This window comes from Leucoraja erinacea, chromosome 12 (assembly GCF_028641065.1).
Source record: "Leucoraja erinacea ecotype New England chromosome 12, Leri_hhj_1, whole genome shotgun sequence".
In the NCBI taxonomy this organism is placed as follows: domain Eukaryota; kingdom Metazoa; phylum Chordata; class Chondrichthyes; order Rajiformes; family Rajidae; genus Leucoraja; species Leucoraja erinaceus.
The window spans coordinates 11,962,795-11,990,478 of NC_073388.1; the positions used below are offsets into that span (position 1 = coordinate 11,962,795).

Consider the following 27,684-nt stretch of genomic DNA (forward strand, 5'->3'; position numbering starts at 1 on the left):
TAAATAAATATGTTATTTCCTCACAATTTTATTTATTCATTCACAGTATATTAGTGTTGCGGACTAGGGCAGTACTCATTGCTAGCAGTAACTGCCCCTGAACAGAGTGGTTTGAAAAATCCTTTCCGAGGGCATTTGAGAGTGAGTTTTGTCACCTGTGGCCCAGTCTGCTGAAGGATGCTAGATTTTCTTCCCTTAAGGACATAAAGGTGATTTCATGGAGCCCATTTACTGATAAAATTTTCTCATTCTACGTTTTATTGAATATTTGAATTATGTTCACTCACTGTAATTGTGAATTTCAAAGTCACCCAACCAGCTCAATGTTCCAGGTCACCAGCGACTTAACCACAAAGCTATCATATCCAGCCTTGGTTGTGCTATGGTTCATAAGCAAACTAATTGGATTTCACGTTAAATGTTTTTTGAAAAATACCATCTCTAATCCAATTATATTCAACAGAACATGTACTGACTTCGAAGCAAAACATAAAGTGGTTCAAATGCATCTCATTTGCAGCAATTTGCAGCTCCAAGTGAGTAGACAGAGAAGGCAAGGAGAGCAGGACCTAGTTAGCAAATTAATACATTCACAAATATGAACCAGTGTAATTTTAATTGCAACGGCTCATATTTAAGCAAGCACTCTTGGTCTCACTGTTAAAATGTGAACCAAATGTCCACACGTGCACACGAACAATACTTAAGACAATATATGGTCCATTTTATAGTCACAAAAATCCTGTACACTTTCTGCATTTAAAACAAAACTATGACAAATAGTCTTGAAGGGAAGCTGAAGCTTAACAACTTACAATTAAATTAAAATGTACTCATCTGCTGTTGACGGGACTTTGTCACAGACAACACACAACACCAGTGGATATGGACACTGCACTTCTGCCAAAAGATTCTGCACATCCTCAGTCCTTGAACCATTTCTCCTAAAGGAACCGCAAAGGAGAAAGCCTATCTGAATGACTAACTGGGGCATGCATTTAAGGTCAGCATCGAGAAAGGTACTGGGGCTTTCCAGATGAGATTAGATAACTGAATCTGGAGGCATAGCAAAAATAATAAATGAAATTTGACTAACCTGGTGTCCACCGTCAGAAAAGAAATGATAGAAAACAATAAACCAAACATGTTACAAATACATATGACAACTCTTTAATGATTAGAAAAACATACTGTTTTGAACCGCTTGAAAACGTGTGCTATTTCTAATGCCCAATAAAGCAAGAAATCAAGATTAATTTGGCAGTAATGATAGCACCAGAGCTACTTTTGAACAGTGAATGTCAAGTGATAACCTCACAATAACATTGAAAGAACACCAAAAACGTTTGATAATGTTCATAATTCACAGATTGATAGTACAACCAACTTACAAGGCATTCGGCAAAAATAACTGAGTTACAACCTCATCCACTGACCCAACCGACTAGGGTCTTCCCACATTAAAATTGAAAACCATAAAACCACAGATGTATTCCCTTTCTTGTGGTGACTTACTTGATCATAAGTGAGACAGCAGCTGGCCTTCGCTGAGGTCCGTCCTATCCAGAGTTAATGCATAGCATTTAAGAACAGCAATTCAGTTGATTGAGGTCTTACCTCAAAATGCTCTGCACCAACTATAGACGGGGAATGCAAGTGTTGAGATTCTTTTATAACTGGGGGATAATTTGGCACGCAAAGAATAACCAATTAGCCAAAATATCAGGCAGGTATAAAGCCATAGCAAAAAATATGTAACTGAAAGGCAGCTGAGGGGAAATAAAATGAATTAATTAAAGAGGGAAATACAATCATAATCTGATTAAACTTAAATCTAACACGTAATAATTTTTAATTATAGAAAACATATAGAATATACTCATTATATACAAAGCCGTCAGTTTGGTTTTCAAAAAGGCCTTGTACCAAATGCTGATTTACTGCAAAGAAGCTACTTGCTAAGATTGGACTTTCAAAAATTGAGAAATGCAATAAGACAAACTTGCAATAACCGGACAGATTATAACATCTGAACCTCATCTCTACAAACACATCAGAAATTCAGGAGCCTCACTACTCGGGACCAGAATAACAACTATTTTCCATCCATTATGGACATTCACCTACATATCCATCAGGGCTTCCTAATGGATAAATATTCACACCAAGAATGTGATTTTTATAAAATTGTCTCTCTGAAGTAAGTCATGCGATTTAAGCAGTGAGATTCCCTTTCCAATCCTGAAATATCTTCCCTCCATTACACAGCTATTTCTTGGCATTTTTTCCCTTTTTGACACTTCAGCAGATGATATAAAAATATCGAGAACAAATATGTTTGGGAACCAACACATACGATTTGTTTTAAAATGACGAACTATTTTTCATCCTTATTTGGACATATTTCAAGGTGTTCTTCATCTCCTTGTGCGTTCAATTTGTTTAAGGTAAGGGAGTCACTGTGATTTGAAGCTGACTGGTGCATTAATGAAGAATCCAATAAGTTTTCCCTTTCTTCAGTCCCATCAGAAATAGTTTCTACCGACTCTTCCATGCCATTTGCCAGTGGATTTTTGTGTTCTTCTGTACTGTCCTGAGTCTGGGGAGAGTGTTCCTCATTGGAAAGCTTTGATGGCAAGTTAAGAGTGAAATGAGATTCATCTGGATGGAGAGGTTTCTGCTTGAAGGAAAATAGACAAATCAACAAAGCAATATGTGGACAATAGTGGACAATTTTTCATAGCTTAAAAATACCAGGTGGCACAGTTGCGCAACGGGTGGTCCGAAGGCGTGACGGTAGAGTTGCGGCCTTATAGTGCCAGAGACCCGGGTTCGATCCCAAGACTACGGGTGCTGTCTGTACGGAGTTTGCACCTTCTCCCTGACCACGTGGGTTTCCTCTGGGTGATCCAGTTTCCTCCCACACTTTAAGGACGTACAGGTTTGGAGGTTAATTGGTTTTGGTGAAAATTCGTAAATTGTCCCAGTGTGCAGGATAGTGTTAGTGTACGGGGTTATCGCTGATCAGCGCGGATTTGGTGGGCCAAAGGGCTTGTTTCCGCACTGTATCTCTAAACACCACTAGCACGGATTACTATTTTGCATTCGAGCTGATGCACAAATGGGCAGAGTTTTAGTAATCATTCCAAAGACATGGAGTTTGTTATCCATAACCTGTGCACAGCTTGGTTGGCTACGTAAATAGTCCAGCTACTCTTATTGTACTTCTGTTCTAATGATGGTCTGGGTTCATAAATTCATATGTTCTAAGAACAGAATTAGGCCATTCAGCCATTCAATCATGGCTGATCTATCTTTCCCTCTCAACCCCATTCTCCTGCCTTCGCCCCATAGCCCGACATCCTTACAAAGCAAGCTGTACACTGGCTCAAATTTAGATACTCACCAGATAAGCAAGTAGTTATCAGATTCTCTTCTATACAAAACTAAAAATATGTTGGCATAAGGAACTGCAGAACATTTATTTGCATTACAAATGAAAATATCAAAAAATATATTTTCTTGTTTTGAAAACCTTTTAAACCTTTTACCTGATTCAGATCTTCCACAGTTTCTTCCAGTTCTGTTTTCTGTTTCATTGCAGCTTGCAGAGATTCTAGAACCGATTGCTTTGGTTGCATTCCTCTATCAAAACGATTATACATTCCACACCAGAACCTAGAGAGAAGTAGCAGTGATATTTTAAAATAACTGTTATGATAATTCATAATGCCCAAGGAGTTTGGCCAAGAATGGAATAAACAGAAACTTACAAAGTTATTATTTTTTCCTTTCAAATGTGTGCCAGCGAGAACATGCATTGCTTGACCCAAGGGCAGCAGATTGGCTGGTGGCTGGTGGAGCTGCTGCCTCACAGCGCCAGAGACTCTAGTTTAATCCTGACCTCAGGTGCTGTCTGTGTTGTTTGCACATTTTCCCTGTGACCGCGTGGGATTCCTCTGGATGCTCTGGTTTTCTCCGGCATCCCAAAGATGTGCGGTTTTGTAGGTTAATTTGTCTCTAAGGTATATTGAGAGCGGATGTGAAAGTGGAATAACACAGAACTAATATGAACAAGTGACAATCAAAGTCCCATACATATCCATCTACACTATCATTTCAGGGACAAAGAAACCTCTAGTTCACTCTTTTTTTTTTTTTTTTTTGTTTATTTTATTAGAAGTTAATACAGTACAAAACAGTACAGTGGAACCTAATTTTAGGTGCCAACTATGTCATACCGTAATCCATTCTATGTACAACCTCTAGTTTTATGTTATGAAAAGGAAGTAAGCAAGAAAAGAAAAAGAAAACAATAGAAAGAGGAAAAAGTGGAAAAATAGATGGTAGAGAGTAGAAAAACGTGAAGTGTGTATATAAAAAAGAAAAAAGAAAAAGAAAAAATGGAAAGTAGAAATAGAAGAGAAGGCCCCTTAAAAGAGAATTTTTCAAATCTGTATTCGGAGATGTAGATCTATCCGCGTCATGAACTGAAATCAGCAATCTTTACGGTACCGCTGCATCACATGATTCCAAAAAGTCGATGAAAGGAGACCAACTCCTTAAGAATTGGTCATATTTATCTATTAGTCGGAGTCTCATTTCTTCAAGGTGTGCTATGTCCATCATATTCCTAATCCACATTTTAACAGTTGGTATGGTTGTATTTTTCCAAAATTTAAGTTCACTCTTTTGACCGCACTATATCCGTTCCACTTTTCACTGCCCTTTTGCTTGCAACCACAGGTATTGCAACATCTTTTCTCTTACCAACCAACTAGAAAACAACACTTTCCAGCTGAGAGATTTTTGTATTTTTTCTACTTAATATATGACATGCAATTGCCTACAATGAGAACAGTGAGAAGATCAAATGCAGGTTGAGTGACGTCTTTGACACGTCTTTTCTCCATTGTGCATACAGCAAGCATGATCCAAGCTTCTAGATATTGGTCACTAATTCTCTACCCTACCTTCCCAGACTTCTGTTTTCTTGCTTTCAAACTCAGTTTTAATTAAGGTCAACACTAGCTCAAGGACCAGCAAACGGAAACCAAAGATTACAGATGACACAAAACGAGGAAAGCTGAATTGTGCAGGAGGCCTTCCAGGAAATGATATGAAGTGATTCGCTTTCCACAGATGTCATCTGATCTGTTCAATATTTTGTAGTTACAAGTCCTTCTGACTAACCTTCTGTTCACTTGCTTGCCACTTTCCAATCCACTTTCACCATTATCCCTTTGTCATTAAATGTATCCTGCCTGCCATCTTCATTCTCTCCCCCCTCACTGCTCCTTGCATCTAGAATCCTGTTCACCTCACTTTTCCTGGTCCTGATGATAGGTCTTGAACGTTAACTGTTTCCCTTTCAACAATGATGCATGACATGCTGCTTCTGATACGTCTTTACAAGCCAACGAACAGCCGTCTTCTCATAAAACTACTAACCACGTTTTTTTTAAAAGAGGTAGCACCAAACCAAAACAAAAAGTTTAAGTTTCAGATTCACACTTACCTGAAGTTAAAAGGGGCAGTATTAGGTTTCAATACAGTATTAATTGCGCTGGGCTTATACAGGGGGTTCCGGTACTGGTACTGCTTCTCCAGCAGGAATGGCCACAAGGAATGAGTCCTTTCTTGGATTCTGTCATCACAAGAAAATATCTAAAATTATATATGAAATTATAATATCTAAGTAGATGATTGTAATTTTTTATTAATTGATGAGAAGTTAACAAGCGCCAATAAATCAAATTGTCCTCTCCGCAGCAGATCACATTTAAATGAAGAACAGGTGTCTTTGCACTTTTTTTAAACTTCATCCATCTCATTCAAATACCCATTTAGTAACTGTGATCGACAATTATTGAGAGCATCAAAGAAATAACAAAATCAGATTTCATCTGGCAGTCAGTTAAGAATTATAAAGCATCTAGGAATGAGACTTATTTTCTTTGTCAACATCATGAGGCGATCTGTGGCACTCTTGTTGCTACGGCCCATGTCAGCTAATACTACATTAACTAGCAGTTCTAATCTTGATGGACCAACAGTACTGTTCCTTACACAGACAAAATGTACTTTGTTTCTCACCCTATGGTTCCAATGTAAAACAATTAATATTAGTCAGGTCATTTGTTGTGTTTGATGCAAAAGTACAGAACAGTACATGGCAGGAAAAAGCTCTTCAGCTCACGTTTGTGCTGAATATGATCACAAGACAAACTTTTATCTGCATGCATGTGATCCTTATCCCTCCATTCCCACTATATCCATGAGCCTATCCAAAAGCCTCTAAAACGCCACGATTGTATCCACCTCCACTACCACCCCTGGCAGCTTGTTCCAAGGCACTCACCTCCCTCCCTGTAACATAAAAATTGCCCTGCTCATCGCCTTTAAACCATGCACCTCACACCGTAAAGCTATACCATATAACCATATAACAATTACAGCACGGAAACAGGCCATCTCGACCCTTCTAGTCCGTGCCGAACACGTATTCTCCCCTAGTCCCATATACCTGCGCTCAGACCATAACCCTCCATTCCTTTCTCGTCCATATAACTATCCAATTTATTTTTAAATGATAAAAACGAACCTGCCTCCACCACCTTCACTGGAAGCTCATTCCACACAGCCACCACTCTCTGAAGTTCCCCCTCATGTTACCCCTAAACTTCTGTCCCTTAATTCTCAAGTCATGTCCCCTTGTTTGCATCTTCCCTCCTCTCAGTGGGAAAAGCTTATCCACGTCAACTCTGTCTATCCCTCTCATCATTTTAAAGACCTCTATCAAGTCCCCCCTTAACCTTCTGCGCCCTAACTTGTTCAACCTTTCTCTGTAACTTAGTTGCTGAAACCCAGGCAACATTCTAGTAAATCTCCTCTGTACTCTTTATTTTGTTGCCATCCTTCCTATAATTAGGCGACCAAAATTGTACCCCATACTCCAGATTTGGCCTCACCAATGCCTTGTACAATTCTAACATTACATCCCTACTTCTATACTCAATGCTCTGATTTATAAAGGCCAGCACACCAAAAGCTTTCTTTACCACCCTATCTACATGAGATTCCACTTTCAGGGAACTGTGCACAGTTATTCCCAGATCCCTCTGTTCACCTGCATTCTTCAATTCCCTACCATTTACCGTGTACGTCCTATTTTGATTTGTACCCTCGAGTATTTGATATTTCCACGTTGGGAAAAAGGTCTCCCCGACTATGCCTCTCATAATTGTATATACTTTATCAGGCAAGCCACTCTTCAAAGGGGGAACTGTTTATTATAAGGCCTTAAAATTACAATGCTGGGATCCAAAGACAATTCAATACAACATAATGGTGGGGCGGGCATACTGGCCAGAGGCCTGGGTTCGATCCAGACTATGGGTGCTTGTCTGTACGGAGTTTGTATGTTCTCCTCGTGACCTGCATGGGTTTTCTCCTATACTCCAAAGATGCGCAGGTTCGTACGTTAATTGGCTTGGCATAATTGCAAATTGTCCCTAGTGTGTGTAGGATAGTGTAAGTGTGTGTAGGATAGTGTAAGTGTACGGAGATCGCTGGACGAAGCAGACTCAGTGGGCCTAAGGGCCCATTTCCACACTGTATCTCTAAACTAAACAATAACCAATAAGCATAAAACTAAATAGGGCTTCAAAACCACAATGGTACTGGTCTAGTCGCTTCATAATGTAAATGTTTACATTAAGCTCACTTTAACTCTTGACGTTCTTTCTGGGAGTTTCCAATGAAGTTACCAAACTGACAGGAGTAGATGTGGTCATGGATCTCCAGCAGATACGTCTCGTTAAACTCAAAAGAGCACGGAAACTGTTCCATCAGATGCCAGATACATTCAATAAATTGAGTAAACACAGGTGAAACCTCCTTAGGGTCACTATCTCGATGGCCACATCTGTGAATGATAAAGGGGAAACTGAGTTTAAAAAAAAAAAAAAAACACAACCTTAAAATGAAATATTAAAAAAATATCATCTGCTCTAACTGCTTTATTTGACCTGAAGCTCCTGGCGACTGGGTGAGTTTCCTCCCATTTGTTTTGGTTGCAGTTTGTTTTTTTGGAGCAATGTGCTAGGAGTGATCGAGGAAGGTACAATAAGATGTTTAAAATACATTTGAACAGGTACATGGATAGGAAAGATTTAGAGGGAAACAAGTCAAATGCATACACATGGTACTAGCTTTGATGGGCATTGTGGTTGGCAGGGACGAGTTCAGCAAAAGGGCTTATCGCCATGCTGTATGACGCGATGATGCTTCTGTGTGACTTACTGAGAGTTTGGAGCATTTTCTGTTCTCACTTCCAAGTGCAAAATTCGCACAGAGGGCTACCAATGCAGTTACAGCAAGAATTAAGAAAGCAATTGTAGAAAGTAATTAAGAAAGTAAAATGCCTGGGGGGGGATTTGAATACGAAAGGGGGGGGGGTAATGATTCAGTTACATGGAGTATTGGTAAGACCTATCTAGAGTGCTAGAGGTCTCCTTATTAAAGCAAGGTCTTCTTATTAAAGAATGAGTTGTCAGCAGTTCATTGAAAGTTTACAGACCAATACTTGGAGTCTGCAGTTTGCCTTAAGGGAAATTTGATAAGGCTGAGATCATGTTCACTGGAGTTTAGATGTGAATGAAACATACATGATCTTGACAGGGTGAATGGGGGAAGCATTTAGAATAAGTAGTCCCCTTTGAAAAATAATGCAGTCCATTTTTTCTGAGTTTTAAGTCTGTGGGGCTCATTTTCTCAAAGGGCTGTATTACCAGAGGTTTTTTTTGTTTTTTTTTAAGCAAAGATAGATTGATATTTATTAAGCAATTGGTGGTGGGATTATAGAGGAGGTCGAACAGCCACACTCTTATTAAACGGCAGGACAGGCTTGAGGGATCAAGTGACCTACTGCTGATTGGTGACGTTTCGGGTCGGGACTTTTCTTCAGAGTCTGACGAAGGGTCCCAACCAAAAACTCCACCCATCCTTTTTCTCCAGTGATGCTGCCTGGCCCGCTGAGTTACTCCAGCACTTTGTGTCTTTCTTTGGTATAAAGCAGCATCTGCAGTTCTATGTTTCTACGTTTCCTCATATATTCACTTGTTGTATACAATAGGACAAGTGCCATAAAAAGGATCTGAACATGAGGATTATGTTTATTTTGACACATCGTCCAATTGTCCACAAGGGAGCATAATTACCTTTGAGAAAATTTGTGTCCCATAGAGATCCATTCTTTTTCTATAAGAACCTTGAAAAGAAAGGCAAGTGAGAGACAAATCATTAGAAATAAATCATTCTTTATGATGTCTTTTGTGTAAAGAATCCAAATCATCAATAATGAAAAAATGAGCAATTCTCATTAAATTTAAATAAAGGCATATATAGTCCATACTTTCTTCTCATGTTTTCATGAACAGACCCCTGCTGTCTCTCCACACATCTCCTATCCCAATAGCAAATATCCCACACAAAATGCATTAATAGTTCAATAGGATTACTGATGGAATGACATTTGGACAGATGGATATGAAGGGTTTAGAGGAATATAGACCAAACGCAATCAAATGCCTGCAAGGCTCGCTCAATATGCCCATTTTGTAAGCATGGAGAAAGTGGGCTGAAGAGCCTGTTCCTGTATACAACTCTATATGACTAATCCAGTTCTTGGCTGCACACGAAATGCCACACAGACCAATCATTTAACTACTTGACCTGTTAAATAATATTAAATTAATAACACAATATATTTCTATCAACAGAGTTTAAACACAAGTCCACCTGGTTAAGTCATTGGACAAAGGTATCAAAACCCTCAAAATAGGAATATGTCGGGTAAATTCTCACCATAAATCCCTTTATAGTCCGATAGTAAGAGTCTAAGAGAAGGCCAGCCAACGAGCAAACTTGAACCGTTCGATCCCACCCATCAGAACAATGAACCAACACACTGGCATTTTCTTCAGCCACTGCCTAGAATCAGGGAAAGAGTTATGAACATGAAGTTCTTTATTAATACCTTATAATGAAAATTTGAATCACACAACAGATTTTTCCCAATTACTTTGCTTTATTTAAGGACAATTTGAAGATGCTGTAAGTAGAAATGTATTAATTTGTTATGTTATATTGAGTTTATTATTGTCGTGTGTACAGGCACAGCGAAAAGCTTTTATTAATAACAGGAGGAGATTTTTTACAGGAAATACTACTTTAAGAATACATTATTTCACAATTACGATTCAAGAAATGTTTCTCCATGTGTTAAGGCAATTAAGGATGTAGAAAAATGGGCAAAATGCTACTGATTTGAAAGAATTTTGCATACCAAAATCTATTTGCATGAAGAGGCTAGAACAATCTGCAAAACTAGCTGTAAAGTAGTACATTTTTACCTTTGAATATATAGAAAGTCTGATACGATTGTTTCTCAGAAGAATTACATAGCTCTATTAATGGCTCAGCCACTGAATCGTAGTATAAAAGGATTTAACATTTGCATGAATATTGACAAATTAAAAAAAAAACTCAAGCCATTACCTTCGATATAAAGAAACCAGCATCCATGACAGCTTTAATATGCCGCAGCCAGCCAGAGTTTTCCAAGCCCGTGAGAAAGTCACTCATTGAAGGCGTTTTCAGCTCACATACTAAAAGTAAAATCATTCCCTTCATTTATATTTCAACATAATTTTATTTGCCTCTTGCCCATTGACACAAATAAAGACTGAACGTTTGAGGCTCGCACATATGAAGGTGCATCATCAGTTCCTCATATTTTTCTGTTTTATTGATTTTTAACTACTTATTTCAGCTTCTTCATGATATTCTTTGCAATTACATATTTTCTTTTCCAATTGAAACTAATCCAGTCCTTCAAAATTAATGCAGAGTATTCTGCAGAGCAATATTTGCAGATAAAAGTAGATGCAGTGAGAATATTCTTAAATAAACATAATTGTTGAGAGCAATTTGCATACAATGGTAGTTTAGTTACAGCAGGGAGTTACAGCGTGGAAACAAGTCCTTCGACTCACACGAGTCCATGCCACCCATCGATCACCTGTTTACACTGGTTCTATGTTATTCCATTTTTCTGCACACCAGGGGCAATTTTACAGAGGCCAATTAACCTACAAACCCGCACATCTTTGGGATGTTGTAGGAAACCGGAGCATCCAAAAGAAACCACACAGTCACAGGGAGAACATGCAAAATCCACGCGGACACCAGAGTTCAGGATCGAACCCTGGTCTATGGTGTTGTGCGACAGCAGGTCTACTCCTGCGCCACCATGCTGCCCTCACATCATTGCTTAAGCAGCTTACATCCCAGGAACCAAAAATAATTCTGTATTCAAGTTATTTTCTAAACAATTTTTAAGCCAACAAATACAAAAGTTTAGTTTTGCTATACAGCATGGAAACTGGCCCTTCGGCCCACCATGCCCACACTAACCATCAATTACCCATTCACACTAGTTCTGTTAACCCACTTTTGCATTCGCTCCCCACACACATTTATTGAAGGCAATTAACTTACAGACCCCAGGTATTTGCGATGTGGAAGGAAACTGGAGCTTCTTTTTTTAAACAATGGCAGAAGTAAAATGGTAAATTACCTTCTAAAAGCTTTTGCAAGCTATTCCTCATCACATGTATGTTCTCAATACCAACAAACTGGAACCTAATGTTGGAGTAATTATCTTCATTTTCATATCCTTTCCCAGCAGCTCGATTTGCCATGGCATTCAGCTAACAAAAAATATAAACCAGGAACAAGCAGCTTAATAATTCCCATGCATGGAATTTTATTATATATTCAAGATTCACGATTCAAGAGAGTTTGTTGTCATGTGTCCCTGATAGGACAATGAAATTCTTATTTTGCATCAGCACAACAGAACATAGAAGGCATGACTACAGAACAGATCAGTGTATCCATATACCATTATATAAATATATACACACATGAATAAATAAACTGATAAAGTGCAAATAAACAGATAATGGTCTATTAATGTTCAGAGTTTTGTCGGAGCCAAGTTTAATAGCCTGATGGCTGTGAGGAAGTAGCTATTCCTGAACCTGGTCGTTGCAGTCTTCAGGCAGCATATTGACAATGAAGCACAAATTGAATAATCCTCCTGCAAAAGTTATCAACATAACAAGAAATGCAGAAAATATTGAAGCCAGGGAGCATCTGTTGATTGAGTTAAACCTTCCGTATACTGGTTCTACCCCACGCACTAGGGACAATTTACAGAAGCCAATTAACCTACAAACCTGCACGTCCTTGTAATGTGGGAGGAAACCAGAGCACCCAGAAAAAACCCACACGATCACAGGAAGCATGTACAAACTATGTACGGACATGATACAGAGTCAGGATTGACTCTGGCGCTGTAAGGCAGCAACTCCATTGCTGTGTGATTGTGCCACCCCAATTCAATATTTCCAGCAGTTTCTATTTATTTTATTTTTTTTAATTCCAGCAACTAAAGCATCATAATCAATTTAGCCTGGTGAAGATCAAGGTAAATTTTAAATTAGGTTTCATTAGCAATTAGCAATTCATTCTTTGTGTTGCCTTAATGTTGTGCAGAAAATCCTGGACATACTCAGCAAAGCAGGCAGCTTCTTTTGATAGAATTAAATGTTGCTGGCTGATGACCAACGAGGAGTTCTGATGGAGCATGAACACTTTCCTGACAAATGTTGCCCTGCGCACCAAGTGTTTTCAGTAATTTTGCTTTTATGTCATATTCCCAGCAATGAGAGTCCTTCGCTTCTGTGTCACTTAAAATGACTTTTCCTGCTCGCTCATCATTTATATGATGTGATCACATATCTACAGATTTGAACACTCATAGTTAACTCCTCAGGAATAAATTTGAATTGCAGATAAGTGATATTTGCTCGTGACATCAATAACAGGTTTCTCGGTGATGACAATGAAATGGTTTGACAATGGCATTTGATCCTGTCCTCACACTCATGCACGATAGCTATAGGTGAATTTTGGTATTAATTGCGAAACAATTGTAAAATCTGAAAATCGCAACGTGCCAACCTATTGCCTCGTACGCAGTCTTGAATGAACAACTGGCAAAGTAAAATACCTTTGGTCTGGTATCCACCACATATACGACAGAGCTGTCTGGATTGGAACTATTGATTGCTTGTAGCATTTGCTCATCTTCCACACACCTGGTGCTGAATCCTGATAACGGCTGACTACACCTACAGATGGCAGCCTGTTGAAACACAATTATCAAGGAATAAGATGGTGGAAAATAATGTTAAATTAGCAAAGTTAACTTATCTACAAAGATACCCACATTGTTAGCCTTGAAAAAGTAAGAAAGAACAGGAAATCTTCCTTTACTTCTGAACTTTGAGCTGCCCACTATTGTTGGCTTGGTGGCTTCTCTTGGTACGTACAGACTTGATGAATAAGTGTTACAAATCTAGAAAAAAATCAAAACAAAATTACACAGTAGAATGTGACAAATGCAAATGTTCATAAAACTGATTAACACTACAATAAAAGAATTGTTGTTATCAAAGGATAAAGCCACAGAAAAGTTGAGAATACTTCATGCCGACAATTCATATTTCAAAATGTAGTTAAAAAGAACTTACTACGTTAACCTTGGGGAAAATAAAAGGACACAAAGTGCTGGAGTATCTCAGCAGGTCAGGCAGCATCTCTGGAGCAGATGGATAGGTGACATTTTGGATCAAAATCCTTCTTCAGACCTTCCACATATCAATCTAATCTGCCTGAAGGGTCTCAACCCAAACGTCACCTATCCATGTTCTCCAGAGATTCTGCCTGACCTGTTGAGTTACTCCAGCATTCTGTATCCTTTTGTGCGTTAGCCAGCATCTGCAGTTCTTTGTTTCTAGCCTTGGGGTAAACTTGAATTGGGGGAATCATAGAGCCCTGGAGGACAGAAACAGGCCCTTTGTCCCAACTTGCCCATGTTGACCAACATCAACCTACACCTTTATCTATTCCCCTCTTGATCATATACACCTCCGTAAGACCATCCCTCATCTTTCTGTGCTCCAAGGAATAACTTCCAAGACTGCCCAACCTTCCTTGGCTGGTTTCCGTGCTCTATGACTATGACTTTTAACCATAAAAGCTTCTCTTATCAAATAGATTACGTACAATGGACTAGACTAAGATTCATAGGACTAAATTCGGCTCGAAGGAACGAATGGCCTCCTCCTGCACCTATTTTCAATGTTTCATGTAAAAATGGCTACTCAATGGATGGCACAGACCAAAGGGCCTGTTTTTAACATGTATATCTCCATCACTACATGGGAGCTTGAGAATGCCTCCAGGAATTAACATTCTCGCTGAGTTCAAGGCTTTGAATATTTATTCTTCTGATATCTAAAGTTTACACAGTTGCGAGAGGATTTATGTCAAGTACAACATACATTTTTCTGCTCACCTTTGGATTAGGCTGCATTGCAAGATATTGCATTTAGATCTCTTCAGAAGAATTGAAGACATACTTAAGCACCGATCATTTGTACGAGGCATGGAAGAAATGTTTTACAAAGTCTTAAAATATAATAAATTGCAGATTTGTTTATATCTTTCGTCCAGATGTTCCAGAGAAAACTAAATTGGACTCCAGACTTCAGAAGCAGACTAAATTCTTCAATTAAAATTTGAAGAATGGCGTTCAAAACTACATCTGACAATCCAATGAACTGTAAAGTCTTAAACTTGTTAAAGTTTTATATTCACATCTGGAATGTCAGCTACTGGAAAGCTGAAAGGTATTTTTCACCAAATAATTAAGAAGTGGTTTGATTAGTTCAACAAATTGAATCAGCAAAACGTAACAAAGCTGGTGTAAACAAAAACATGACATATTTTAGAATAGCTCCCTCTTAAGGGACATGTAAAACGATTCCACCATTAGCCTGCCATTCAGCCTAGTAAATTCATGCCAAGGATCAAACCAAATAATTCCACTCCTGCATGTTTTTCTAAGTCAGCAGTTGATCTTATTTCCTTTTCAAAGTTGTTTCTGAATAAGATTCCATTACCTTATCAGGCTACTTAAATTAACTACTGTACCCTTAATTACTTGGAAACTTGTTCAATGCCAAGAATGGCAGAAATTAAATAACAAGGTAAATATAAACAAGTTAGTCAAATTGACGTTTTCTTGAAATTAACCCATCACTGGCAGAGGGCAAGTGAAATTCCAGTTTGGAAATCCATCAGGACACTAAACAGGATATTAATTCAGCTCTAAAAACAAGGAAGGCAGCTTCAAAAGTCAAGATTCCAGGAAATGCAGAACCTTACTAAAAACAACTTAAAATAACATAAATGTTGAAAACATTGTATCATTTAGATCCAGACTTATTTTGTGCCTGGGTTGAAAATAATTTAATGTTACATTAGGAATCTGTACGATTCTGTTATCATTCAGGGGACACTCATTCTCGTTGTGTTATGGTTTTAGATCGGCTGCCTTCCGAAACCTCAAATCACATGGATTATTTCCAAATACAGGTAGTTCTACTATATTGCCAGTTTCCATAAGGTAGATTGTATATGACACAGTTGATGAACTGGGGAAAACTATTCGTATTATGTGATTTGTATTTGTATACAACATGATTTTGGTCATGTTTTGAGTATAGGAGCAGGGAGGTTCTACTGCAGTTGTACAGGGTCTTGGTGAGACCACACCTGGAGTATTGCGTACAGTTTTGGTCTCCAAAATCTGAGGAAGGACATTATTGCCATAGAGGGAGTGCAGAGACGGTTCACCAGACTGATTCCTGGGATGTCAGGACTGTCTTATGAAGAAAGACTGGATAGACTTGGTTTATACTCTCTAGAATTTAGAAGATTGAGAGGGGATCTTATAGAAACTTACAAAATTCTTAAGGGGTTGGACAGGCTAGATGCAGGAAGATTGATCCCGATGTTAGGGAAGTCCAGGACAAGGGGTCACAGCTTAAGGATAAGGGGGAAATCCTTTAAAACCGAGATGAGAAGAACTTTTTTCACACAGAGAGTGGTGAATCTCTGGAACTCTCTGCCACAGAGGGTAGTTGAGGCCAGTTCATTGGCTATATTTAAGAGGGAGTTAGATGTGGCCCTTGTGGCTAAGGGGATCAGGGGGTATGGAGAGAAGGCAGGTACGGGATACTGAGTTGGATGATCAGCCATGATCATATTGAATGGCGGTGCAGGCTCGAAGGGCCGAATGGCCTACTCCTGCACCTAATTTCTATGTTTCTATGGTCAGGAACAAGAAAACTGCTTAAAAGCTGCTTTGGAAGCTGGCAAGCAGAAAATGCCACCTTGGGAAAGCAATACGTAGCCTCCCACAGAAATCAAACACCGTTGCCTCTTAAGAATACTTTCACCATGGGAGACCATTGAATTATTTTGATACTTGTGCTATGATATTCTATTAAACAATGTAACATTCAGCCATAAGTATTTTTATTGCTGGAACTAAAATTATCTTACGGCAATTAAAAAATACCTCTATTTTTGAAAATCCTACAGGGAAAAATAACTTTGTTATTGTGAGTGTGAAACTGACTAGTTCCTAACCCCATTTTCCCCATTAACCAATGGCTTTAATGTTTCTTAATAATAATTTAACGTTTCTTAATAATGCAACTACTGCATTATAGCAGAACTACCTATATAAGTAGTGTTAGAAGGTGACTTGAGAGGACACCAAACTTATTTGATGCCAATTTTCACACTATCTGGAGTAAATAGGAAAGAAAGTAAAACTGTAACCAAGTTTTTTCCCTTTTTTATATCCAAGTTCAGGAAGTTATTTTATAAAACCTGTTTTTACAATGCAAATTGGATATGACACAGCTGATGAATTGGGGAACACTATTTGTATTATGTGATTTGTATTTGTATATAACATGATTTTGATCGGGAACAAGTTACTTGTTCTGCTCAATAGTTACTGCTCAAATTAGTTACTGATCTGCTCAAAAGTTACTTTGAAAATTGGCAAGCAGAAATTAGAAGCCGTCTTGAGGAAAGCAATATGTAGCCTCCTGCATGTTGTCACAACTATTTGGGAACTGTGATCCTAATGAATCATGTACATAACTGGCCAACAGGAAATGTACAAATCACCATTACTCACCTCATAATTTTCATTTACATCAGTCTGTTCCCAATGCACATTAGGTACTCCCATTCGTTGAAATTCTTCCCTTATATTTATCATTTTCCAACCTATGCCTCTGTCCATTTCCTTCTGCTTAGGGTTGTATGAGAAAGCATATAGCTCCTCATAATCCACTGAAATATAAACAATTTTGATGGAAAGTTAATAAATGTTAAAACATTTGTGGGGAAAAAGGAATGTTCGTAACCATGTAGCACAGAATGCCATAGGACATTGTTTTTCCCTGTGGCTAACAAACTGTGAAATCCCCCCCCTTTCTGTCGGGGGGGTGGGGGGGGGGGGGAGTAGAGCGACTCCCATTACCCTTCCCCTTTCTCCCCCCCCCCTCTCCCCAATCTTTGCACATCCCAAATCCTGGACTTTCCACATCTCTTTAATTTCATGTTCCATGTATCGTGTTGTGCTTTATGACTGTTGGCAGACTAATTTCCCTCCTGGGATAAATAAAGTTGTATCGTATCAACAATTATATGCATATGTAAACTATAATTTAAAAGTTTGTTCCATGTCACGTTTTTTTCTGATCTACCAAGTCTCCTAAGATTTTTATTGAGCTGAACATTGTCAAATTCAGGTGAGGGTTATCAACTGAAACATCCACAACCATCCATAAGATTCTTAAATCCTACTTTGTCCCACCCCACCTCTTTTCCAGCTCTCTCCCCCACGACAATCAGCCTGAAGATGCATCCCAACCCAAAGCGTCGCCTATCCATGTCCTCCAGAGATGAGATGCTGCCTGACCTGCTGAGTTACTCCAGCACTTTGTGTTGTACATAATATTTTTAAATCAGACTGCTCCTGTAATGACAACAAATCTCACAAACCAAAATTAATAGCATTCTGGTGCAGGTTGGTGATTGAAGGCATGGGGAGCTTTGGATAGAGGAAGGCCATAGGTGAGCAGTGATGCTGCTGAATTTTTTACAAGTAACAAGAAACAAGACAATCATGCCTTTACAACGTCCTGTATATTGAGTGAGGATCAAACGCCAACTTTGATCCAAATGAGCCCCTATGAGAAGACCATAATTGGGTTTTGCATGCAATTCAATTCAGGTAGACCACTTTGCTTTTCTTGGGTATGATAGATATGGTCTTGAAGCGGGTGAGCTATCTGCAGACGCGAGAGGTTGAAAATGTCCTTGAATACTCCAGTTATTTGATCTGTACAAGTCTTTAGTACTCAATTAGGTACGCAGTCTAGCTAGATGCTTTGTGTGGATTCATCTTCTTGAAGGATGCTCTGACATTAGTCTCAGTGGCTGAGATTAGAGTAGTCAGGGACAGTGAGAGCTTGTACAGGTACATGCATTAAAAGATGTTGAGCTCATCTGGAAATGATGCTTCATTGCTACTGGTTTCACCTTGTCGGAAGTGATAACATGCAAGTCTTTGCGTAGCTGGTGAGTGTCCGTCTGTGACTCCAGCCTGGTTCAAAACTGTCTGTCCGCGCTCCTGGTGGGCTTCAAGATTATGTACCTGGACTTCTTGTGTGATGTTGAATCACAGTCTTAAATGCTACAGATTTTGCCCAGAGGAGGTGATGTCTCCTAGTTCATCCAAAACTTCTAGCTAGAGAATCATATTATCAGAAAGCTAAACAGTATGGAATGTCCACCCTTTGTCCACCTTGTCCATGATGACCAAGGTGGTATACTGGGCTGGTCCCATTTGCCTTGCATCCCTCCAACTTCCACTGGACCTAGTGTGAAAAGGTTACCCCCAAGGCTCCTCTTAATTCTCTCTCTTCTCACCTAAAGCCGACGCCCTCTAGTTTTAAAATCCTCCACCCTGGGAATAAGGATAGTGAGCGTTACTTTATTCAGGCCCTTCTTGTACACCTCAATAAGGTCAGCCTCCTATGCTCCAAAGAAAAAAGATGAAGCCTAACCAACCTCTCCCTATAACTCAAGCCTGCAAGCCCAGGTAACATCCTGGCGAGAAAAACAGCTAAATGCTGGATAGGGGAGGCTGGCTGGACTATGGTGCCGTCCTCACCTGGGTGCCATTTATGTTATGTTGTGTGGACTTCTGTATTTGTGCTTTTTTTAAATTTTAATTCAATTTCAATTTTATTTTTAATATGTTTTATTATTTATTTATTATTTATTTTTATAATTTCTTTGTGATTTTTTTTAATGATACTGCCTGTAAGGAAAATTCATTTCGTTGTCTCAAATTGAGACAATGACAATAAATTGAATACAATACAATACAATACAAAAGCTCAGCAGGTCAGGCAGCACCTCTGGAGGACATGGAACGGCGACTTTTCAGTTCAAGATCCTTCGAGAATCTGAAGAAGAATCCCGACACAAAACGCTGCCTATGCATGTCCTCCAGAGATGCCGCTTGATCCAATGAGTTACTGAGTTATACCAAAGCCAATTAACCTACAAACTTGCACGTCTTTGGAGTGTGGGAGAAAACCCATAAGGTCATAAAGAGAACGTACAAACTCCGCACAGAGGGCCAGGAACAAACCCAGGACTGTGGTGCTGTAAAGCAGCAACCCTTCGGCTGGGCCACTGTGCCGCCTCTAGTTCATTCAAAGTAACTAATTACATCCCCACTTTGAAATATGTGACAAGGTGTTATAACAATGCATCAACTAATGGAGAGAACCAAATTCATACTCAAGTGAAAAACGCCATTAAAATTTACACAGCATGGTTTGGGTATAGCTCCATCCAAGACTGCAAGAGATTGCAGATTTGTGGAGGCAAGTCCAGACAATCACACAAACCAACCTCACTTCCATTGACTCCATCTGCACATCACACTGCCTCGGTAAACCACTAGTATAATCAAGGATGAGCCTCACCCCGGTCATTCCCTCTTCTCCACTCTCCCATCAGACTAAAGGTACAGAAGCGTGACAACGCATATCTCCAGATTCAGAAATATTTTCTTCCCAACTGTTTTCAGGCAACTGAACCAATCTATCACCAACTAGAGAGCGGTCATGACCTCACATCTACCTGACTGGGGACCTTCGAACTATCTTTAATCGGACTTTACCTTGCACAAAACTTTATCTGGCCTTGATCCTGTATCTGTACACTGTGGACAGCTTGATTGTAATCAATGAATCGTTTTTTTTGCTGACTGGATAGCACGCAACAAAAATGCTTTTCACTGTATCTCGGTCCGTGTGACAATAAAAAAACTAAACAAGGATGTACTGTACCTGGCTGTGAGAGTCTGAGAAGTGAACTGTAAACATCATGACAATCACGCTCTCGAGTAATAACAAAGTGTGCAACTCTGAAGTTCTTGCAATGAATCAACAACGGGCACCCTGCTGAAGTAAGGGGAAGCTTCTCCAATGTTGAAATATGATGGTGCAAAATCTATAAAAAGTAATTTTGAAAATAAATTAGTTTTAAGTGTCCGGCTGTGAACTCTATCTTTTTTTCATTTGGCAACAACAGTTTCAATCCTGCAGGGCGTTTTCAATTCTCTTGTCAAATAAAGTTATCAAATGAATCTGAAAACAAATATCACTGTTAGCCAGAAGAAATCCAAATAGACCTTGAAAAGGAAAAGTAAAATATTGTTCATATTCCTGGCACTAGTCATAAATAATTTAAATTATGCATTGGGATATTGAGGAATACATAATCTCCCTGCTGATTATGGGAAACCAGGGAAATTTAGAAATAAACAGGAATTACGATTTAAGGTTTTAAACTTGCCTTTTTTTTAAAATTTGCTTTTCATTCACAAAACAAATTTTCATGAATTTAGTGAAAAATTGATCCTGTTCTCGAGGGATGCTACCTGAATCGCTGAGTTACTCCAGCATTTTGTGTCGTTTTGTAAACCAGCATCTGCAGTTCTTCGTTTCTACTAAGGTTTAAGTTGAATTGGGTATTACTTTCAGAGTCAGAAGGTAAGACAAACGCAGTGGGCAGCAAAATGCAATTACATACCCATGTCTCTTTACGGATCTCCGATGACGATTCTACAAATATCAGATGTGTTGCAGTCAAGTAAAGTGTTCCCAAAGTTGGTTTCTTGGAAGTAAACCGGTCAAGCAATTTCACATACTCTACCTGCAAGATAAAACGGGCAAATAAAAACTAGACTATGACATTTCTGTAATATTCGAGCTGTTAAATTCACGGTGGATGAATTAATTGCCAGGCAGTTCACAAAGACTGGCCAGATACATATGGCAATAAGTTTAGGCCATATAGAAGCCACCAGGACAACTTATCCCTGAGGAAAGCACTTGGTGTGATTTACGTTGACAACCAGCCAGCCAAGGCCTTCGTAAAACTCATTAAAAATTCCTGTGTTATAATCAAGAGTTGGTACATATTTCTAATGTTGCAGAACATTAACCTACTAATGCCATTGGCAGCAGATAGGCACAAACATTTATTACAAATGTGGACGCAGAAATAAATTATGGAAAATTGGCATGACGGCAAACTTACCAAACATTACACAATCCGGCATCAGAATGAATGTTTTAACTAGAAAATGACTAACATCGATACACTACTGCTGGAGTATCTCAGCGAGTCAGGCAACATTACTGGAGAACATGGATAGGTGACGTTTCGGGTTGGGACTCAACCCAAAATGTCATCTGTCCATGTTCTCCACAGATGCTGCCCGACCCGCTGAGTTAATCCAGCATTTATTTTTAAATTCAAAATTCCAGCATCTGCAGTTTCTTGTGTCTATCTATATAGTATTGTCTTCCTTCATTAGAAGCAGTTTGTCCATCTAATTATTAGGTCTATTCCCAACTCAATTCCGCCACTGGCCTGCCTTTTAGTTTATCACTATGACTGTGCAAATCAATCTGAAGCAGCAGCTTTGCCAACAAACGCGACGACATTTACTTAGCAATTTTATATTTTCATACAAGGGAGGCAGTAAAACTGAGTGTTTGTTCAAAGTATTTTTTTTAGTTAATCAGCAGAGCTGTCAGAGCACTTTGAAGCATGGTATCAGTTTATGATTTGTATTTATTGTAAATAATACAACAGATAAAGGATCAAATAGATTTGCAAAGCATTTCAATTTAAAATAAACTTTGTTGCCTTCAACTAGTGCTCCTCGTCAACAACAAACAAAGGAGACTATTTGTAGACAACATTGTAGAAGACAAAATGTTGTTTTTTAAACAACCGATACTGAAGTGAATGAGTATCTCGATTTCTACCATAGTACAACTGTTACACAAATATAAAAAGTGAAGCAACAAAAACACTTCAACAAAATGCCATTTATCAGAGTAACATTGATATGTCAGAGATTTTATCTTTAATGTTTACACAGGCCTTGTAGGTATAAATGCCCAAACGGAAAGTGATAATCTGAAGGAGTCTCGACCAGAAACATCACCCATTCCTTCTCTCCTGAGATGCTGCCTGTCCCGCTGAGTTACTCCAGCTTTTTGTGCCCATCTTCGTGATAATAAGATTACTATTTCTTTATTGCCATGTAGCTTTGTCACACAAAGCAATATATTTCCAGTTCCAAAAGTAAAAATACCATAAAATGTCATGTATTCTTTCTTTGCTCAACATTCTAGTATCTGCAGTTCCTTGTGTCTTTCTATATAGTATTTCAATTATTTTTTTCAATTATTTAGGTTCATAATTTTAATATGTTATTGAAAGACAGACATTTATATTTTTCAAACAATTTTTGACAGACCAACCAGCCAAAGTTGAAGACGAAGTTTGCCAGCTGTCAAAACATTTAGTGACATTTTATCAATCTAGCACTGTTGCCTCCATTTACTCCCAGGACATGCATACTTAGGCCCAGTGAAATTGCCAGTCTGCTTATGAGTCAGTTCATTCTGGATGTGGAAAGACCTCATGTGGCACTTCTAGATAAGCAGACTGGTCCAAAAACATCCTTGTCTCCATCACCATCTCCATTGAATCCTGAATTTTAAAGATCAATATCAGTTCACTTCTAATCACTTTATTCTCTAAAAAGCCAGGTCCCTTATCCCTCCAACCTTTCCTCAGTTGTTTGTTTTCATTCTGATACAATCTAAACATTATTTGGACTTTCCACATTGCTTCTTTGTCCTCTTTATAACATAGTTTGTCCAACTTAGCTTTCTAAGTACAACCTGACCAGAATATAAGGGAGAATATCTTTACAGCGTTATGAAAGGCCTAAAATTTGAAAATCAAGGGTCTTAGAAACATAGAAACAGAAAATAGGTGCAGGGGGAGGCCATTCGGCCCATTAAGCCAGCACCGCCATTCATTGTGATCATGGCTGATCGTCCCCTATCAATAACCCGTGCCTGCCTTCCCCCCCATATCCCTCGACTCCACTAGCCCTTAGAGCTCTATCTAACTGTCTCTTAAATCCATCCAGTGATTTGGCCTCCACTGCCCTCTGTGGCAGGGAATTCCATAAATTCACAACTCTTTGGGTGAAAAGGTTTTTCTCACCACAGTCTTAAATGATCTCCGCTTTATTCTAAGACTGTGGCTCCTGGTTCTGGACTCGCCCAACATTGGGAACATTTTTCCTGCATCTAGCTTGTCCAGTCCTTTTACAATGTTATATGTTTCTATAAGATCCCCCTCATCCTTCTAAATTGGGTCTTGCACCCTTATTATAGTGTACAAATCATCCACTAAAATCTATCTGGTGCACATTGGATCTCACCAGTCATAATTTCCAGGACAAACAGTAATCAATGGGAAATTGTCCCAGGCACAATTAATTGCAGCTAACATCTGCCTGGAATTAGCCCCACATCTAAAGCCATAATAGGTAGCACAGTGTACGTTTCCTCAATTGCCAGCAGAAATTGGAGCTTTGAAAATTAAACCATGATTTTAGTTCCCAACTCAAAAAATAGCTACAGGTCCTCTGTTTAGACTTTAGAGATATCTGTAGTCTTTAGAGATACAGGGAGAAACAGACCCTTAGGCGAACAAGTCCACACCAACCAGCAATTGCTCTATACACTAGCACTATCCTACACACTAGGGACAATCTACAATTTACCAAAGCCAATTTACCAACAAACCTGCATGTCTTTGGAAACCGGAGCACCTGGAGAAAGCCCACGTGGCAACAGAGAACGTACAAACTCCATACAGACAGCACCCATAATCAGGATCAAACCCGGATCCATGGCACTGTAAGGCAGCAACTCTACTGCTGCACCACAGTGCCATCCTGACTCTGGGATCCACCTGTATATAGAATCATGAGGTAAATAGATAGGATGATTGCACACAGTCTTTTTCCCCAGGATGGGGGAATCAAGAACCAGAGGGCTTGGGTTAAAGGTGAGAAGGGAATAATTTAATACGACTATGAAGGAGATCTATTTTTTGCAGTGTGCTGGGTAGAAGAAATGAGCTCCCAGATGAAGTAGTTGAGGCAGAAACAATAACAATAATACATATTTGGACATATATGGCAATGAAAGGTTCAGAGGGATATGAGCCAAGCATGGGCAAATGGTACCAGCATTTTGGTCGCCATGGATGAGTTGGGCCAAAGGGCCTGGTTCCATGCTTGGTAATTTTACGACTTTATCACCCGTGGAAATTCCATACATATGAACAAGCATTTGGGAGACCGGCAGGATGAAATTGCTGGCTAAAGAAAGGCCATGGGCACATTCTGCCAGATACTAATGGGGCATTTTTAGGTGCCTTTTCTCACCATAGGGACCCTCCCCACCCAACTCCCTGCCACAAGGCACAACAATGGGGGGCTGGGTCAAATCAAGCAGAGCTGGGATTGCTGAGCAGACTCACTTGCTGAATCAGTGATGCTCGTCCTGCACTCGCTTGCTCTTCCCTCACAGCTATTTCAGTGATCCTCTCCCACACAACATACATCTGTTCATTTCCCACACAAATAAGTTGTCCCTCCAACCCATGTTAAATCTTTCCCCTCTGGCATTAAACCTATGCCCTCTTGTTTAGTTTGGAGATGCAAGGCAGAAACAGGCCCTGTGGCCCACCAAGTCCACGCCAACCAGCGATGCCCATACACTAATGGGGCTGTCCCACTGGAAGAGCTAATTCAAGAGTTCTCCTGAGTTTCCTCTGATTCGAACTCGGAGAATTACGGTAATTGCCGCTCGTGGGTACTCGGGGCTCTCATGAACCCTCATTGTGAAAAACTTGCCGCTCGTGTTCCTTTTGAATCTTTCCCCTCTTATCTTAAATTTATGCCCTCTAGTTTTAGACTCCCCAACCCTGGTAAAAAGCCAGTGATCTAGTAAAGTAACAATGGTGAGGCATTTTTCTGATTCACAGAATTCAAACACTAAGTAACATTCACAAACAGGTCAGGGTTCACAAGGCTTGGAGCCACAAAATGTCAGTGTTCAAGGCCAAAGGGAAATATAAACCACGACCAGACCACCCAAGTCTTTCCAGCTCAAACTGTCATTTAGTGAAATCATGTTTCTCAAGACCTAACCCTCTAGCTTTTAACGTCTTTAGTTACAAAAAAGAAACTGTCAATCTTCATTCAAAATTAACAATTGATCTATTTCCAGCAACTGCATATTTGTTTTGATTTTCAACTTTTATCCCATCTTTAAAACCTGTTGCTCAAATCAAAATGCCTTAATAGCTGGACGTTTGTGCATTCACCAACATCGGTTTCTGTGCTACACCTGCTCACCAATTATATACATTCAGCTTTGGCTTTGTATCGGGACAACATTCTAATTGGTTTGGGAACAGCTCCATCCAAAACTGCAAAAATGCAAGAAATTGCAGAGAAGGGTTTTGACCTGAAAAGACCTATTTCCTGAAAATGCACACCCACAGAGTTCTGGAACATTTTTGTCTACCTTTTCCCCTTCCCACTCCATTTATATCTCACGCTGTTGCATCAGGCATAATCTAAATGATCGCACCATACTATCAATAGAATAAATGCACAGAACAATTTCTTCCCAGCATCAGGCAACTAAACCATACTATCAACAACTAGAGAGCAGTCCTGAACTACCAAGAACTGCAGATGCTGGTTTAAATCGAAGGTAAACACAAAATGCTGGAGTAACTCAGCATGACAGGCAGTATCTCTGGAGAGAAGACATGGGCGATGTTTCGGACTCAACCCAAAATGTTACCCAATCCTTCTCTCCAGAGATGCTGCCTGTCCCGCTGACTTACTCCAGCATTTTGTGTCTAGTCCTGAAATACTATCTACCTTTCAAGAGGGAGTTAGATTTAGCTCTTAGGGCTAAAGGGACCAAGGGATAAGGGGAAAAAGCCACAGGAATGGGGTACTGATCTTAGATGATCAGCCATGATCATATTGAATGTCGGTGCTGGCTCGAAGGGCCGAATGGCCTACTCCTGTACCTATTTTTCTATGTTATTGTAGACCTTCGAACTATCTTTGATCTGACTTTACTGGCTTTATCTTGCACTAAATGTTATTCACATTATTCCCTTTAACACTGTAAATGGCTAGATTGTAATCATGTATCGTCTTTCTGCTGATTGGATAACACAAGGGTTAATGGGGGAAGTGGAGGAAGGGTGTATGGCGGGGGGAAGAGGGGAGCGTGGATGAGGGGGGGGGGAGGGGAGGGTGGATGAGGGGGGAAGGGGGAGGGATGGATGAGGGGGGGGAAGAGGGGGGTGGATGAGGGGGGGGAAGAGGGGAGGGTGGATGAGGGGGGGGGGGATGAGGGGAGGGGGGATGAGGGGAGGGGGGATGAGGGGGGGAAGAGGGAGGGTGGATGAGGGGAGGGGGAAGGGGGGGGAGGGAGAGGGGGAGGGGGGATGAGGGAGGGGGGAGAGGAGAGGGTGGATGAGGGGGGGGGGAGGGGAGGGGGGATGATGGGGGGGGAGAGGGGGGGAGGGATGAGGAAGGGGGAGGGGGATGAGGGGGGAAAGGGGGGGAAGGTGAGATGAGGGAGAGGGGAGGGAGGAGGGAGGGAAGGGGGATGAGGAGGGGCAAAAAGGGGAGGGGGAGGAGGGGGAAGGGGAGCGGACGGGATCACGGGTGGAGTGAGAGGTGGAGGGAGGGGAGAGGAGAGAAGGGAGAGGAGAGAAGGGAGAGGAGGGTGAGAGCAGGGGCCGGTGGGTTGAGGAAGAGTGGAGGGTAGATGGGGGGGACTCTGAGGCTCTGATTACCCTCCAGCAGCCCCTACCTTTGGCGTGATGATGTGCTCCATGGCCGTGTGTGGCAGCGTCCCTGCCCCGGGTGGGTGGCCGGGTGCGGGCGGGGGGTTGTCAGGCGCGGGGCCGGGGCAGCGCCTCAGAGCGGCCGCCCGTCGCCATCACCACCGTCAGCGGCCGCCATTTCCGGCAGCACCACGTGACCCGCGGCCGCCAGCCCCGCCCCCGGGAAGGAGGGGCCACGTACTCTCGCGAGGCCCGTGGCTGAGCAGGAGGAGGGGCGGGGTTATCGGTGGGCGTGGCTACATGAGGGGCGGGGCTGAGGGCGGGGCCTCC

At 40.4% G+C, this 27,684-nt stretch overlaps 1 protein-coding gene across 2 annotated transcripts; it reads right to left on the bottom strand.

Annotated features, from left to right (window-relative positions):
- Nucleotides 1–1,156: 1,156 nt before the first annotated feature.
- Nucleotides 1,157–27,532, bottom strand: mtmr8 (myotubularin related protein 8). Of its 2 annotated transcripts, none has more exons than XM_055643583.1 (14): nt 27,381–27,532; nt 21,178–21,300; nt 20,433–20,595; nt 17,195–17,352; nt 13,361–13,489; nt 13,142–13,276; nt 11,642–11,774; nt 10,561–10,670; nt 9,868–9,993; nt 9,222–9,271; nt 7,727–7,927; nt 5,519–5,647; nt 3,552–3,678; nt 1,157–2,680 (listed from the first exon to the last, which is right to left on the bottom strand). In XM_055643583.1, the coding sequence occupies exons 1-14, from the start codon at nt 27,402–27,404 to the stop codon at nt 2,378–2,380; spliced, it is 1,911 nt and encodes a 636-aa protein (XP_055499558.1). In that variant the 5' UTR covers nt 27,405–27,532; the 3' UTR covers nt 1,157–2,377. The 2 variants fall into 2 exon arrangements, with proteins under 2 accessions (XP_055499558.1, XP_055499559.1); XM_055643584.1 differs by having other exon boundaries at nt 1,157–2,677; nt 27,381–27,531.
- Between the last annotated feature and the right edge of the window lie 152 nt (nt 27,533–27,684).

Bases quoted from the DNA above. Each gene is read 5' to 3' on its own strand.
- mtmr8 (XM_055643583.1), bottom strand. From the start codon at position 27,404: ATGGAGCACATCATCACGCCAAAG. The intron at 10,671-11,641 runs GTAATTTACCAT...TTTTACTTTTAG, and splicing joins CTTGCAAAAGCTTTTAGAAG to TATGTGAGCTGAAAACGCCT. The intron at 3,679-5,518 runs GTAAGTGTGAAT...ACTTCTCTCTAG, and splicing joins ACTGCCCCTTTTAACTTCAG to GTTCTGGTGTGGAATGTATA.